Source organism: Netta rufina, assembly GCF_964035555.1.
Source record: "Netta rufina genome assembly, chromosome: 7".
Lineage (NCBI taxonomy): Eukaryota > Metazoa > Chordata > Aves > Anseriformes > Anatidae > Netta > Netta rufina.
Genome location: NC_140130.1, coordinates 29,298,546 through 29,314,910, shown reverse-complemented (window position 1 = coordinate 29,314,910; position 16,365 = coordinate 29,298,546). Strand labels below are relative to the sequence as shown.

General features: G+C 40.5%; 1 protein-coding gene across 18 annotated transcripts in view; it reads left to right on the top strand.

Annotated features, from left to right (window-relative positions):
• ABLIM1 (actin binding LIM protein 1) overlaps positions 1-16,365 on the top strand; it is a 185,138-nt gene that overhangs the window by 40,377 nt on the left and 128,396 nt on the right. For 14 of the 18 annotated variants that reach the window (XM_084290325.1, XM_084290323.1, XM_084290322.1 and 11 more), the window contains exon 1: positions 5,174-5,302. The exons of the other annotated variants lie outside the window; for them this stretch is intronic. In XM_084290325.1, the coding sequence (XP_084146451.1) occupies positions 5,263-5,302 (40 nt within the window). In that variant the 5' untranslated portion in view covers positions 5,174-5,262. Of the gene's footprint in view, positions 1-5,173; positions 5,303-16,365 lie in introns of those variants that run through there. 18 annotated transcript variants of the gene reach the window in all.

Sequence of the window (16,365 nt, the reverse complement as noted above, 5' to 3'; positions counted from 1 at the left end):
GGTTATTTGTAAGCAAAAAACAGAGCAAGAGCAACCATAACCAGCTGAGGATCTCACTCAAAGTTATTTATTGTGAAGATTTGGTAAATGCCAGCCTCTGGTGGGAATAAAAGTCACTCCTTCTGCTAATACATTTTCGCTCTGAAAGAAAAAGCATTTACTTAATGAACAAGATGCCAATAAAAACAGGAACATAGAAAAGTTCATTAATGAGATGATTTTAATAGGTCCTCTTTTGTTTCTTGGCAACAGAAAGCATATGACAGTCAAGTGTTTGCCAAACATTTTATCTTCATGCTATCCCTTTGTGATCCATTGCTTGGCGCCTGCGTTAAGAGCCAAGTCAGGGGAACGCAATCAGTATCAGCAAGTTCCCAAGCTACAATTCGGGGTGGAAAAGCACAGAGGGAGGTTGCACATTGTTGTAGCTCAGCAAATGCTTAGCATAAAAAAAGACAAAATTGTTCAGTAAATCTTTATTTAAAGTGTAATGGGAGACTGCCATTTTAGTCTGAGAAGCTATTTAAAGCTCAGTGTATCACAAGTGATATACTCACATTTCTTGCAAGCATACGCTGAAATCCCAATAGTGCTGACTCAGCATCCATCCTTCCTGCCTGTGTATGTTGGGGAGCATGCAGTTTAGAATCAGAGAATCAATTTACTCCCTCTTCTTGCCTTCTAGTAATGACTGTAAGGACAAGGACACCTGGGCTCTTTCATCAGGGCTCTCACTACCTCAGCGTGTGAACTCAGAAAGTGACTTGTCTATATGGGTAGAAATTTTAAACACAATACTTAAAATTAGACACATATAAACAGCTTGTATTCATGCAGGTGTAAGGTCTTGTAGGAAAAAAGAAAAAAAAAAAAAAAAAAAAAAAGGCTTCTGTGCTTGTTTACCTGTAAAACCGAGTGGTGTTGAAAGATGATAAAAATTTCTAAAATCTATGGGCAGAGAAAGCATGTAGAGAATGATTCTTCAATTTGTTTATTTATTTCCCCCCAAAGACTTTTGAGACTTTTGGCCTCAGCCTCATTGAATTAGTAAGTGATAGGCTTAAAAGCTAAGAGCTGTTGGGGAAGTGCTTCTTCATTCCTCTTTGGAGTGCAAGATGGAGCTCACCACTTCGGGGTGTAGAGCAGTGAAAAGGAGGAAGGAGGTGTTCCGGGAGGAATTAGAAGAATTTAGAGAGAATGGGTGCCTTGATTGCTGGCAAACACTGCTCTGGAGGCAGTCCCCAGCCTAACCACCTCTTGCCGCAACATGAGAGAGAATCTAGAGCGCTCTTTCAGTATTTGCCCTGGCTCATATGGTTTTTCCCTTAAGCAGTTGCTCTTGACTGCTAGCAGAGGCATTGCAGGTTTTATATCTTCATTTATGCCTTAGCTAATTAGAATACTGTACAAGTTAATTAATGTTTTTAAAACCTTGAGATCATCAAATGGAATGGATATGCAAGAATTTCAAATGATGTCTGAAGGGGGAGGGCAGGTCTTTATCTAACTGAAGGGGTTCAGTGTTGTGCCTTTGGCCCAAACATCCCTCATAACACGTTATGTGGGCTGCTGTGCTGGGCTCTGGGGCTGTCTGGGCGCTAGGAGTTCTGCCTTAATATAGGCCTGCTTTTAAAACCGTGTGACATTTTGTAAAATGCCCTGGGATGCAGCAGGATGAAAGGTGCGTAAATACATGTAAAACGTTATAATTAGGATGCAATTAGCAATGCACAGGGAAGGAGTGTTTGCCTGGCTTCGCTTTGTATGTCTATAAAGTTTCATTATTCTGGAGCACAGAGAGCATGGCATAACGCTTGTTCCAAGCAGTTACACTTGAAAATAATTGCTACGCACAAGCATTAAGGAAGTTACTGTAAATTAGTTTCTGCTGGGAGACAGAGACATTGCTGGTGATGCAATAATTTCACTGGATGGAGAAAAAAATCTGGAATAGTCACCACTGAAAGCAGTAAATGAGAAGGAGAGTAACTAGCGATCAGGAGCCTCAGCCTAAACTGGGAGGTGAGGGAAGTTGTTGGCTGAAGTAATGAGGAAGAGTCTGCTGGTGATTTCCATCCTGTGAGCTGCTGGTTCTGCTGCTGGCCCTTACGAACCAGCTCCGGTGAAAGGCTGCATCATCGCGGGAGCTGTGTGCATGCATATTCTGTTATGTGGGGCTGGGAGTGAGAAGAAACAAGGAGAAAAGCTATGAAGGAACAGGGTAAGTTAATTTCCTCATGATAAGAGCATACTCGTCCTTAAAAACCTCAGCCCTGTCCCTGTTCCTGCTCCCCCTCCTCCCTTTTTTTCTTTCTTCCTTAATAATTTTCTCCAAACACGAGGTTGAATGCCTAGGATTGGGATTCCTGGTACAGACTCACAAAGCTGAGCATAGAGTTTTGTGGTCCTGGGCAGATTGCTTAAGTGTTTTCTTAATCTGTAGAAGGGAAATAATATCTCAATAAGGATAAGATCTTCCAGGGACCAGGCTGAGCTATTATGGTCTAATGTTGTCTAGGAAGAAATGCTTTGGAAACTTGAAGGAGAGGCTGAGATGCCTGCTGTGTCTCCCAGCAGACACAACAGGAATTTGCTGCTTCGTGAATCTGTGGCTGTCTGAAGTGGCCGATAAAGTCCCTGATTAAGGCGTTCCCTGATAGTTGGCAGTTTGTGGCTCTGGGAGCTTCTGTTTGGATTACATGAAGTCCAGAGCAGGGAAAAATGGTATTGAATGTAAATGAAAGCCTCACAAACATGCTCTTCAGTTTAAGAGCCATCAGATTGTTAGTCTGTGTGCTGGCGTCACCGAGGATGTTGTTGCTTCTCTGTGCTGCTGGCACCAGTGTAAATTCTGCAAGGCCCTTGCACCATGGGGCTGGTTATGCTCAGACAATGCAGGAATTACAACAGGCCTGAGAACTGCATAGGATGAAGTAAGCTAAATCCAGTGAGATTGCTGTAGATCTAATAGCTAACGAGTCTCTGCTGAGCTTTAATAGCCAACAAAAACACCTCTCTGCTGAGCATAACAGACTGCAGTATTTCAGAGTCTTGTCACTTGGCGAGATTTGAATGTTGTTTTTTTTTTTCATGGGAACAACACACAGTGTTCATGGCAGCACACCCATGGATTTCAAATCCCCCAGGGTTTCTGGAGGCTAGAGCCTCAGCATAAGAGAAGTGAACAGAGATTGCTGAGATGAGACTGGGGACTGGTAAAGTGCATGAGAATTGATCACTTCTCACTAAATTACCAGAAATGGTCAGTTAATTTAACATAGATGTAAGTCGATGTATAATCAACCCGTATTATAGAGGGGTGCATATGTACATACACAGCCATGCAGAAAAGTTAATATATGGCTTCAGTATAGTGTCCAGTACTATGGCTACTAATATAGAGCTGGTGTGAGCACGGTGAGTTGTACAATACGTAGATGTCTATTGCATCATTCTCAACTTCTCCTTTCATCTCTTCACCTGAGCAAAAAAGATCAAGATGTGGTTAGCTGCCGAAGTCACAGCGCCCTACTCCAGGAACTTGCCTCTGAACGAGGCCGGAGACCCAGAGCGTGCCTCTTTGCAATTGTGTCTGAGACGTACACACTCCATAGTTGTATCTAGGAGCAGAGTCAACAAAAATAAGTGCTAATGGTTAATGCTTCCTGGGAATGCAGTGCTCTAATTCTTTTTGTCTGTAGAACAGGCCTAATTGTATTTGCCTACCACATAAGAGTGTCAGTGAAGGTAATTAAAGCACAGAGTGCCTTGATTATTAGAAAGGAGGATGGGGGTGGAGAGAAAGCAGCATTTCTGTTGAGCTAATCACTTTCTGTCAGGCACGTTGAAGTCCAAGCGGAGTGAACGCCCTGTCCTGTACTACACGTAATTTGGCAGCAAATAAAAAGCATAAAGGTGAAGGAGGAGAACAGCAGCCTGCGACTAAAGGAAGGGAGGCCAGGTTCCGGGCCTGCATTTACAGCTGTCTGAGCGTCTGGATGAGTGTAATTTTAACGAGCTGGCTGAGAAGATGACAGTTCAGTGTGGGGAAAATGAAGTCAAGAGTTCAGGAAATTCAGGATTTACTATTTGAAGCAGGGAATGAAAAGTAGTTGGCCAAAATTTGGATGTAGGAGTTCTTACCCAGGAACCCAGCAGATCTTGTATGTTTCTGACATCTTTACATAAGAGTTCAGACAAGAGAAAATGTGCCCTTTTTGGGGGGTTATTAAAAGTGAAACTTTAGGGGAAAAATGTGATTCCTTCTTCTATTCTTTCAGGGAATAGAACTGAAAGGTACTAACCAGTTGTTGGGGCCCAGGGAAAAGAAGAGAGCAAGAGAAGAGAGTGTGCAGTTCAGGTGGTACAGGTGGAAATTGAAGGTATTGAAGCAGTTAAGGAAGACAGCCTTAGGCTTTGCTGGATGGTCTAAAGGACATGGAGAGGAACTTGGAAAGCAGACAAGTGGAAAGGAACTGAAAGCTTTTCTGGGAATCTTGTTGCCAAGAGGATGTTACGTGGAGGTAATGTAGACCTGGTGGGTATTGAGGATGTTGAACACAAATCTGTCAGACAAGAAGATTCATTAATTCAGCTGCTCGTGGAACAGTTTGTCTCTTGTGCAACTGCGTAGAAGGAAGTGCCTGGAAGTTTACACTTGTAGCCAGCCTAATTGCCTCTGTCCGGGTGGGATGTTCTGGGAACCTGAGGAAGATGCATGGGACTTTGGCTTTCCCTGCTCTAAGTGTGTACGGAAAGTGATAAAACCGTGTTTCTTTGATCCCTGGCTTACACGGGCTCTTATTCTTTTGTTTAGGTGCGATATATCCAAAAAAGAAGAGCAGTGGAGTGGAGATGAGGCACAGAGTAAAACAGAAGTACAGCAGTTGTAGGACAAAATTAAGTCTGCTTGCAGTCAGCCTTTGAAGCAGGCTAGGGAAAAGAAAGTTGTCAGTGGTATCAGTTGCTTTGAGGTGCTTGATACATTGGAACATATCACTGTTTGAAGGGCAATATACCATGGTCCTGATGATGAATGGAATATCTAGAGGAAAATACTCACTCTTCCTTTAAACTGGGAACATAGACACACCTATTTTGCTAGGGCCACTCCCTTTAGTACTGCTAACCCAGGAAATATTGGGAGTAAAGCCATAAAGTGAGCTACCTCTGAAGGATCTCTGCCGTTTCTCTGGCTTTACATCTCTGCTCTGGAAGGCTGTAGCTTCTGAGGTCCGGAAACGTTACTGCTTGAGAACACGAATGGAACTAGAAATACATCCAAGCTCTGAAAACGGCAAAGGTTTGTCCTGGGCTATAGCTCTACTGATAAATTACATAGGTTAAAACATGCACAGGACATTGGGCGTTGGGTTTACAGAGGGAAAACGGTCTGAAGAAGTTCTGTTGGACTGAATATTGCATGTTTGCTAGTAGAGTAATTTCTTTAGTTTCGCTTTTACTGATTAAGCAGTTAAACCCTTTCCCAGTTTGGTGTATTTTATGTAACAAAGTCCATGGACTTTGCTACATGGCTGACCAGTGAGTGTGTGCATCCATGTGCTTCTCCTCTGAAGTGAATTTTGCAATGTGAGGAGTGGAGCACAACCAGGTGGAATTAAACAGCCTTGTTGTCCACCTCTGACTGTGTGCTTGTGGAAAGCTCTTCCCTGCTCTGTTTTCATGGTTCTTCTGTTTTATAGGTGAAGATGATGACAGCATGCTATTGCTGTGGGGTAAATTCTGTATAAAGAGATTTTAGTTCTTTTTTGTGATGGAAGGTGGCATAAAAGTTCCAAGTATTGTTAATTAATGCTTTGAATGAAAAGCTGATAACTTGATCTGTGCGATTGAGGGCAGCTTTCTTTGGAATTTGTCCTGAGGAAACATTGCTGTACAATCTGTGGCTTACTGACTAAGCACACCTACGAGTTCTTGGCTGTCCCGCAACTGTCTGTCACTCCTGTTTGCTTTTGCACAGAAGGCAGGCAGCAGGATGTTGGGCAGCTGCTGCTGCCAAGCCCTGCTTTTTCCTTGTTATAAGGTGCTGCAGGTATGACTGAGCAGCACTGACTGCCGACGTGTAGCAGCCTGCAAGGAGGCACTGGAAGCACTTTGCTTCCGAACACCAAAAGACTATTCACCAGTTTTGGAGGTAAGGTACCAGCGAGTGATACAACATGACTGATGCGCATGCAAGTGGCCTGCAAATCTTAATTAATTTATCAAGCATTTCTTTTTTTATATATACCACAATCTTAAAAAACACAAGGGAAGACGCATGCTTATAAAAAGACATTTAGCTTTCTTCGTAACCCAAGTGTGGGTAGTTGCTTACTCTCTTAAGTAAGTAGTTGCTTGCACAGATAAAACAAACCTCCCAGGACCCCATTTGACTTCAGGGGTTACAGCTGGCAAAAGTGAAATCATATTTTCTTTTTGCATTGCGTAATCCAACATTTGTCACTTAAAAATAATGTCTCACACAGACATCATCTATCTTTATGGAGCTTAAAAAATGTACAGGTATGCATATTAGAGAACTCTATATATCTCTTTATGAAAAGTATCACTTTACCTTCAAAAAAAAATCTACCTGTTTATAACAGCAACAACAAAACAAATTCCATTGCTAATTATTCCTTGTAGGCCAAACACTTCACCTAATGTGGGACTAGATAGAACAGTTCTATTTCTGTTGCATCTCCCAGTGTGTGGTGAATGAGGTGTGCAAAATTAATTTTTTCCCCTCCTTATTTCTTTACTATTTTATTTTTAAATTCTGTTTTGGCTGATTGCAGGAACACAAATTAATCTTCACAGAAGTGCAAGTTTAAAATCAGCTATTTCTGTGTTGCTGTGATGTAGGAAACTGCCATATCATTACATGAACGTGCTGATGAAAAGAGCATCTGTCCAAATCCGGTGGGGATTCATTCTAAGTGAGGTTAGACTGAATATCTGCTTCTGCCCTTCCTGAACAGATACACAGAGAGTAGGGGAAGTCTTGCTTATATCTCTGCCTGCTTTGGCTGGTGCAGACGACCTCTTGTGTGGGTTTGGAAATTTGTTCTCACTGTTGAGGTCCTAGCAGATAAACTTCTGACTGCCGCACTGATAAAGCACAGGAGGGAAGAATTGATGGCTTCTCTTTCATACTCTAGGAATTTGTACTTTCTCTTCTCTAGCATTAGGAGGAAGCTGGGAGTCTAGCCCTTTTGAGATCTTATAAACAGAGAGACAGTTTTTGAGATATGTGTTTGTCATTTCAGTAAAATGAGTAATGAAGACACTGTTTTGTTTTACCCGTTTTTAATCAGTTTCATGTGCTAGCTTTCCCATTCTAGAAAGCTGACCCACCAATTCCTTGTCAGATGTCTCTCTTTATTTGCAAGGCCTGACCTTATTCTCCAGCAAGCAGCTGGAGAACTGAAATTTATGACTTCTTCATAATCAATTAACTGAATCTAGGAAAAGTACTGGGAAGGTTTGGATTCCAAAGAAAGCATAAATGTGGAGGGAAAAAAAAAAACAACACACAAACAATATAAAAGAAAACCACTACAAAATAATGGTTTATCTTGTAATTCATTCATAGTTAAAAAGGAAATAACTGGAAGGTGCCAACTAGTTTCAGTCAGAAAACATATGTTATAAACATATGTTTATAGCATAAGGTCTCTATTGCTAAATCCTATGGTGGTCAGCACCTGTTTTAACTGATTCATCTGAAAATATTGCTCAGTGCTGCTAGAAGTAGTTCATCAATCAGTTTTCATTAGCACAGCCTGGCAGGTTGGCTGGCATGCCTGCTTTCTTTAGTTGTTGTTGTTTTCTTGTTATTCTCAGTTGCAGAACTATTCCTAAAAGATACCAGGGCAAAACTCCTACCAAATGATTGAATACGTAGACTTTAAATACCAGAAGGAATGATGAAGCTGAACTTGAAGAGTTGGTATGTGGAAAATGGATTTTTTTGTCATAGATCTGTGTCAGCGTTAAATCTGTGCATTAAACAAGTTTCAGAGTGATAATATCAACATTAATTAATCTGCGTGATACACTAAGGGAGTGTCTACACTTAAAACAAAACAAAAACACCCACCAAAACAAACAGAAAAAAACTACTATGCCCTTGTATAGTTGGTTGCACTCTGCATGAACTGAAGAATTGAACCTCCCATCATGGAGTAACTGTCTGGATGCAGTGTTTAGCATAGTGTAAGTACCAGGAAGGACAGAAAATCTGTGATGACGACTAAGAATGCAGCAACAGGTTGTTCCCAAAGATGGGAAGGGACATCTTGACATTAAATTGTGTTTTAGTTTAAGTTTATTTTAAAAAACAAATGAACAACAACAAAAAAGCCACAAACATTTGGTTAAACGTCATCTGCTGGAACAGTGACATTTTTCTAGTAGCCCAAGACATACACGACCTTGACTAGCAAAAACAAATGCCCTCAGTAGACAGCTTATGGTCAAGGAATGGCAGGATAAAGTCAAGAACTTACTGCTGAAGAAATACTGCTCTAAATTATTGTTGTGAATATAGTATGGTAAATATCAATCAATTTATCAACACCGTGATCTCAGAGTCTTTGTAGCTGTTCCAACTGACTCATTCACAATTCCTGTAGTTCATACTACGACTAGTATGGTTTTCCCAATATCGTAAGACCTTCTTTCCTATCTCCTATTCCAAAATTTTAGGCTGGCTAGATGTCAAATGCCCTGCACTTCCACTACAGGATCAAGACTCCTGATGCAGTACTATCTTTGAATAACTCTCGTAGCATTTAATGGGCAGAGCTGTACCACATTGTACATGTCGGCAAATATAACAAGGCCTGTTCTGTGCTGAGTGGCACAGTTTGCCAAATATGAGTAGTTACGTTTTATGTTACACGTCATTTCATGTCATGAATGAATTGGACTAAATCCTGAGCCTTTTGTCAGCCCCATCAGGGTGTTTTGTCTGTAGTGGTGCAGAACACAGTCCCTGTGAGAAGCGAGTGGCTGGCAGAGCATCATTTTGCTTAACTGACATGTCTCAGGTTTTAACGGGGCTCTTGATCACTTGTGCGTGTGTGCACAGCTGATTCGTCAACCAGACGATAGTGCTGACCATGAGAGGAAGGGTTCAGTGGTGCTGTAGGATTTATTTAATTACAAAGCAAAGATTAGCCAACACAGCATATTTAAAGCTGCTTTTAGCAGAAATGTTGGCAGTGGATGAACGGATCTGATGTCATTTCTGGCATCCTCCATCAGTGCCATTCTTTCCACTGTATTGAAAGGTAGCCCCCTATTCTTAGTTTTGTTTTTGACAGATGTTACGAAAAATTTTACCAGCTTCTGTTAGGTACCTAAATTAGGCCTTCTAGCAGGAAGATGGAGTCTCTTCTAGTGCTTCGCTGGAGCTGAAGGCAGGAGGACTGCAGTTACCCTGCAGTTAGGCTCCGAGAACGGCCGTGGTGCTGGGGAGCCCGAGGGTTTGATGCAGGGACAGAAATGCTTCATGCTTTGTGCCATCACATGTGCTGGTTCTGCATCTGCAATGGAAGATCCACCGTTGGGAGAGAAAAGGAAATTTTCAGCTAAGATATTCAGGAGGTTTTACAGTGACCTAGAGGACTTTTTCTTCTAATATAGTTTCTCTGTTCAGCATTTGAGTGAAGTTGCTGTGTATCTTCTTGTAATCGTGTGACTTGTCAGAAGAGACACTACAATAATATCCAGTTTATTTTAGTACATAACAAGAGGAGTGCTGCTTTCTTTGATGTCATGCTTACAGCACATCACACCTTAAAAAGGTACAAGAAATAAATACGAGGACTGAAAGAAAACCAAGCTTTCAACTTTGATCTCTTTCCTTCCCAATTTATTTCTGTCTCAGTTACTATGAAGTCTACATTGTGAAGAGAGTGTTACTGAGTTTCTCCTCTCAGCTGGAAAAATTATCAAAGTTCAAGAAAGGCAAAGTGAAGAAAAAATGTCTGATTAACAGATTTCTGTTTTTCTTGCATGTCTTGGCTCATTTGATGCTACCTTTGTGGTTGTCTGAAAAAGCAAAATGAATATGAAACACAATGGGGTGCTATTTTAATGAACCATCTCTAGCTCTTGGGGCCTCTAGCTAATATAATAAAGCTTTACTTTTTTTATTTATTTTGATTGTGGTTCTTTAAGTGGTTCTTTACAGGCTACTACAGGCTGAACTGTTACAAAGTAATGACCACAAGTAAGTAGAAGAAAATCAAAAATTTTTGTTTTTCCACACTGCTTATTTGCATCTCAAGTATCTGTTTAAATAAAAAATACCTAACACTGTTGAGAACTAGAAAAAAAATAATTCCTGTTAAACATCTGAAGGTGTGCCAGCTTCTGCCAGGATGATCCTTTTTGCTAATTATTCCCTAGAGTGGCTTAGGCGTCTCTTTAACTTCAAGCGTACTGCATGGCCCCAGGAAAGCTGAGGGATTATTTATAAGGTTGCAGATAGGCAAGCACTTGAATTGTGTTGCTGAGTCAGTTGTTCAATTATACAGAGTCTTGAGGGTGCAGTAGTTTTTATATTTGTATTTCATATACCTCTGACCATATCCTGCCTACAAAATGGCATCAGTTGTCAGCAATTACAGCTGTTGTTTTCTTCCACCTTTAAGTAAAAAGTATAGCTTTTTCTATACGAATATATGTTGCAGTGTTCTTGGCATTATAGATCAATAGATTACTCTTTAATTGTGCTGCCAGGAAATATAATGCTGAGCCACCTCATCTTGAAATAATACAATAGACTGATCCATTAATGCACACACTGACATTTTATGTCTGAAAATAGTCAAGGATTATTTTTTTTCCCCATGACTAGTCTGAAATGCACATTTGAATTGGTAAAGTAAGGTAAATAGCTTTTGGTTGAACAATGCTTTTGGTCTTAAACCGATTATCAGTGCACTCCTCTAGCAAGCAGCGTGCCAGTGATTTTGTATCACAGATTGGGAATTTAGTTGCCTGCTTCTGCATTAGATTTGAACCTAGGAGGAGATATCATTTTTGTAATGAAAGTGGTAACCCCAGAAGCACTAGCTTTTTGCAGAAGGTGGAAAAAATGTTTGACAAACCTTTTAGTGGACTTCTAAAGTGTTTTAAGTGGTGAATTGATGAATTACAAGGAAAGTTTTGTATTTTTTTGTTTTGTTTTTACCTAGAACTGCAATGTAGAAAGACTAGGTAGTTTGCTTTAAATTAGTGAATTAGGAAGTTTTACAAAGAGATTTCTTTCTTACTTTTAGATAAGCTTAGAGATGCTTTTTAAGAACAAATTATGTTTATTTATTTGCAGTGTTCTTAATGAAAATGGATCATCCAATGTAGAAATCAGGTAGTTAAGAAATTGATTTGAACCATTGTTTCATTTCCAGTGGATGTGTATCCAATCCCTGACAGTGACCGATACCTGATACTTGAAAGGGATGTTTTAAAGCTGCCATAGGTAGTAGACAGTGCTTTGATAACTGATGTTATTTTTGCCCTTAACATCATGTAAATATTTCATTTGGTGATTGATTTTTTGTGTGTGTACTATTTCAGCCCATCTAATTGCACAATAGAGAATGGCTGTTGTCGCTCTCCTTTGTTGTCCAAGAAAGAGAGTGATTGGATTTAATCTCAAGCATATTGTTTTGATATTTTTGTGTGTGTTATCTTAACATGCATTGCTTCACTGGTGGATAAACTTGATGGACTCTGGAGTTTAGGGAAGTGAGTCAGATTCAGTTTCTGAATGTACAGCAAAGGGGAAAGCTTTCCCAAGAGCTTGTTATGCTGCCTGTCCAGCTTTACAATGCACTGCAAAGCTGTTCTTTTGTTATTTAAGGCTCATGTGCCATGAAAGTTATCATACATAGTTGATAACAGGAAGCTGAGCACAATGCTTTAATTCAGCTGAAAGATTTTGCAAATGTCATCAGTTGGGAAAGGAAATTGTCACCATGTGGTCTTAGTTAAGTCCGAGGCAGAACTGTAGTAGTGTTTTCTTTTATACTTTTTTTTCATGCTTGCAAATTGCACAGAAGAAAAACAGGGCAAAGCAACACTTTATATTTGTTTTGCAATGAACACCAAAAATAAATCAGTAAATTACATTGCTTTCTTATTTCTCAGTTAAACAAAATACTTTGTGCATGCAAGTTTTGCTGTTACTACATAGACCAGTGATCCAGTTTGCAGTGCAACACCTCGGAGATCCTCAGATGGGCTTTCAAAAAGTCCATGCTTGGTGCAGTGGAAGATGGTACAACCGTAGCTTCATCCTATTCAGTCCTCAGACTCGCTTCTCTCCTGTGACAAAGACATTCATAGACTTCATAACAGTTCTTTGGTACTGTATTTTGCATGCGTGTGTTTTGTTGCATGCAACAAAAACAGGTGTTTGGGATAAAACTTGCCAAATTATTTCATTATTTGTTTTTTTCATTTGTTATTTCATTTTTCATTTGTTATTTCATTAAATGTCAGTTACAATAATGGTGAAGATCAAATCCTGATTTAGCAGCTTGATAAGCCTCTATGGGAGACTAGGGTTTAACTGGGTTGCTCAGTTGAGTTATAATACAAATCATTTTATCTTTGATGTCACTTTAACCTGAGAGAGCTCTTTTCAGTCAGCCACTCTGCTCTTTTTGCCAGTATGGAGCTGCCCTGCGTCTCTGTGATTGTTATGTTCCTTCTGTTGTAGATGGTGGCATAGCTTATCCGACTCTTTCAGTTGAAACCAAGGAATTAACTTGGTAGGGACCTATGGACTTTAAAAGTTATATTTGTATGGATTCTTCATAGCCTGTACCACAGTGAAAAATAGCAATGCTTCTCAGTTCTTTATGCTTTTATAGACAGGAAATTGCTGAAGTAATATTGAGTAACTAGGCTTTTTGATCAGTTGTAAAATTTGCATCCAGATATGCTAGCACAGATCTCTTTTTAAAGTGTCTTGTTAAGTAAAGTAGTAGCAGTGCTTAATATGAACATCAGCAGTCATTATATGATCTCTTCTAAATATTTTTTCTTGAGTGGAGGTGATCTTGGTGAAGAGTCTGTAACAGAGAGGAGACAAGTGTGAGGTACAAGGAGCAGAGTTGTTGGAGGCCCACCTGTTCTTCACTTGTAATCATCGCCTGAGTCCAGAGGGGATAGCAAAAGCCATTCTGCAAATATTTAGCTCAGTCAGTATCATTAATTAGGTGATCTGTAGTATATGTTGTATGCTCTTTCTCTTCTAGTTAGTCTCATTTTACTGTGCTGTGGTGTCTGAAGAGCAAAGCAGAGACAGGTACGTGAGGCCTGCCACTGCAGTGGGCCCAGGGGACTGCTGAGTCAGTTTGGTTTGATTTTCTTACCAGGTTTTGACCATTTGCTTTATTGTTGAGTTGAACCTGCTTCCCCATATTTGCTGGTGGAAACAACAAGGATCATGAGCTTGTTCTTTACAAATTTACGTGGTGGATTGCTTTTTGGTTTCTCCTTTGCTTGCTCATGTCAGGCAAGCAAAGGTAGCGGTAAGGTTAGACTGGTTTCGTGCTTTGGCGGCTGAGCTGGCAAAGTGCCCTGCTGCTCCTGACCATGGTGCCTTACTTCTTTTGCAATACATGGTGCTAGAAAGTGCCAGAAAATGAGGTGGTGCTAATACCTGGGCTCTTTTTATCATACTTAGTTCCTAGAAAATATATAGCACTGAGGCGGGGGTGCGTGACACGAGAAATGCTCTTACAACAGTGTCCATGTCTGCTTGCTGGAGTGTGTCAGTACCGGGGGTGTAATTCTGTTTCTGGGTCTGAGCTGGGGAGATGTTTTATGTGTCTTACTGACCAGAACACAATCCCAACAATATTTTCCACTGTGCAGCAAGAGCATGGATTTTGTTCCAAATTAAAATAATGGCTGTAAACTATTGGACTATAATAACCTGAGATACTTTTTAAGGACATGATTACTTCAAAAGCCACAAAGTAGCTCTGCCCTGCTGGTTTTTAGAGCTCAGCAAATTGTATATAGGGCCTGAATTATTAATGGAGATAAACTGGAGGAAGCTCTGTAGTCTTATCAGTCTCAAGCAAGCAGTAGTTGCTTGACTTTGTCGAGAAAGGCAGCTCCTTCGGAAGCAATGAGTGAACAGGTCCTCAGTGAGGAGTCCTACAGCGAGAATGGCTTGTGTCAGTATGCCCAGAAGATGACTGCCTGTTTTGGACATTTAGGTAAAGAAACTAAAGATGTGCATGTGGATTTTTTGCTCTCCATTATATCAATGAACTCTTTCATCAAGATTGCAGTAAGTAGCTGAGTGTTTTGTATGTCACCCTGCAGTCTTCAGTAAGTAAATGGTGTGTGTCAGAAGTGAAAAGCTGTGTGCATGGAGTCATTTTACAGTAATTAGTAAGCTTTTGATTCCCTATTTGTGGGAACTTGAATTTTAGAATGCCTTTTTTTGCTCTCTCTTGCTGTTTTTTTTTTTTTTTTTTTTTTTTAATTGCTTGGATAATTATATTTCTTGGTATAAATGGATGTAGTCTTTGCTCATTTTTCATCTGTGTGAAGGCTTTTTTCTTTCTCTTTTTCTTTTCTTTTCTTTTCTTTTCTTTTTTTTTTTTTTTTTTTTTTACTTTCTTTCTTTTATTCTCTGTCTGTATGAGAATTCTGATGGCAGAGAAGATAATCCTGTCGTCTTGGTCAGCTGGACGAAACAATAGTTGGGGCTATCTACCTATATGATAAATGTGTTACACTCTGAAGTGGCATGAGGAGGGAAAAGGAAAATTTGTTTTTGTTTTGTCTGTTTGTTTGTTTTCCTTTGGAAGTAGGTTTTTCTGAATTTAGGATGATTGACTATTTTTTTCAAAAACAAGAATAACATCACACTGAAATGTATCTGCAGGAAGTTTAAGTCTGTTGACAGAAGCAATTACAGCTGTTGTCTACTTTTTGCTGTTATTCAGCAAAATAACATAGCAGATGCCTGCTACTCTGTTGTGGAATTTATTTATTGATTGCAGTCAAATTTTGTTGTTCTGTTTGAGTAGCATTAGTAGAGTGATCTATTCCTAGTTGTACATGAGACATACTTAGTTATATGTTTATTTGTATAATCTGGGACTGCTTGTTCGGGAAATTCAGACAGGATTGAATAGGAAATGGCCTTGAGATGGATGGAAATGCTATAATTAAAATATTTACCTAGTAGTGAGATCAGACATTTAAAGTAACTAGTTTGCCTAACTTCTGTCTCGTATTCAGTCCCTGGTGAACTCCATCAGTCTGAAAAGCGGCTGCACCTGCAGCTGTGCTCTGTAATGCCTGGGCAGACTCGAGCCCCCAGCGCTGAACGCTCAGAGGAGGCACGGCTTCAGATTGGCAGTGGTTGAAAAACATTTTGATACTTGGCAGATGCTGAGGAAATTTCCTCAGTGCTGTTTCTGGGTTGGGTTCCTGAGAACAGGTTTCAAGAAATATACGGATGGGGTTGTGCCCTTGTGCTTCCTGCCTCTTTTGTTTCTCTTCAGCAAGGGTATTAGAAATCAATCTCCTCCATCTAATCGAGTGCTTAACCCCTCCAGTGGTAGGAGATTGGCACTGTCTTTTTGATTCTGGCTGAAGCTAAGCCTGTTACCAATAATGCTGAGTTACAGGGGTGGTGTAGGAGGTTTTCTCAGACCTGGGGCACGGGGACCTGACCCTCTGAGCCAGCTCTCAGGAAGCCACTCTGATACTTCTTAGGCTTGTTTTGCTCATTTCTACTTGTTGTCCCCTTTTATAATGTATTAGCAGCGTGGAGGTTCTTAAAGGTATACCCTGTGTGTAAAAAACACTGACAAAAAATCATATTGCTTTGCATTAGCAGCAGCAGCTACTGTGTGGTCTTCGATATTTGCAGTCTTCAGTCACAGACACCAATAGCCATGCCTGGAAAGGGGCATTGTTAGAGTAGCCCCTCGGAGAAAGGTAACCTTAATTCGCAAAAATTAAGAAGCTGGGTGTTTCTATGGTGACACACTAAGGTCACAAAATGCTTGCTGAACTGTACTCGTGGCCTTTCTGCTAATCCTTTGAGTCTCAGCATCAGAAGGAGACAAGGTTGTGACTCCCTGTTCAAACTAGCACTGGAGACTTCTACAGTAGGCACAGGCTGACTGCTTCTGGGGTGGAGATGCTACAGAAAAAGGACACTGGTCTCTCTGCCTCTGAAGCTGACCCTGGAGTTGCTCTGCCTGCAGAAGTCATGCTACCAAGTGCAGGAACAGATCCCTGCATGGGTAACAGAGGATTCAGCCTCTTCTGCCTTCATCCTGCCCCTGCCCTGTGTACCCTGCT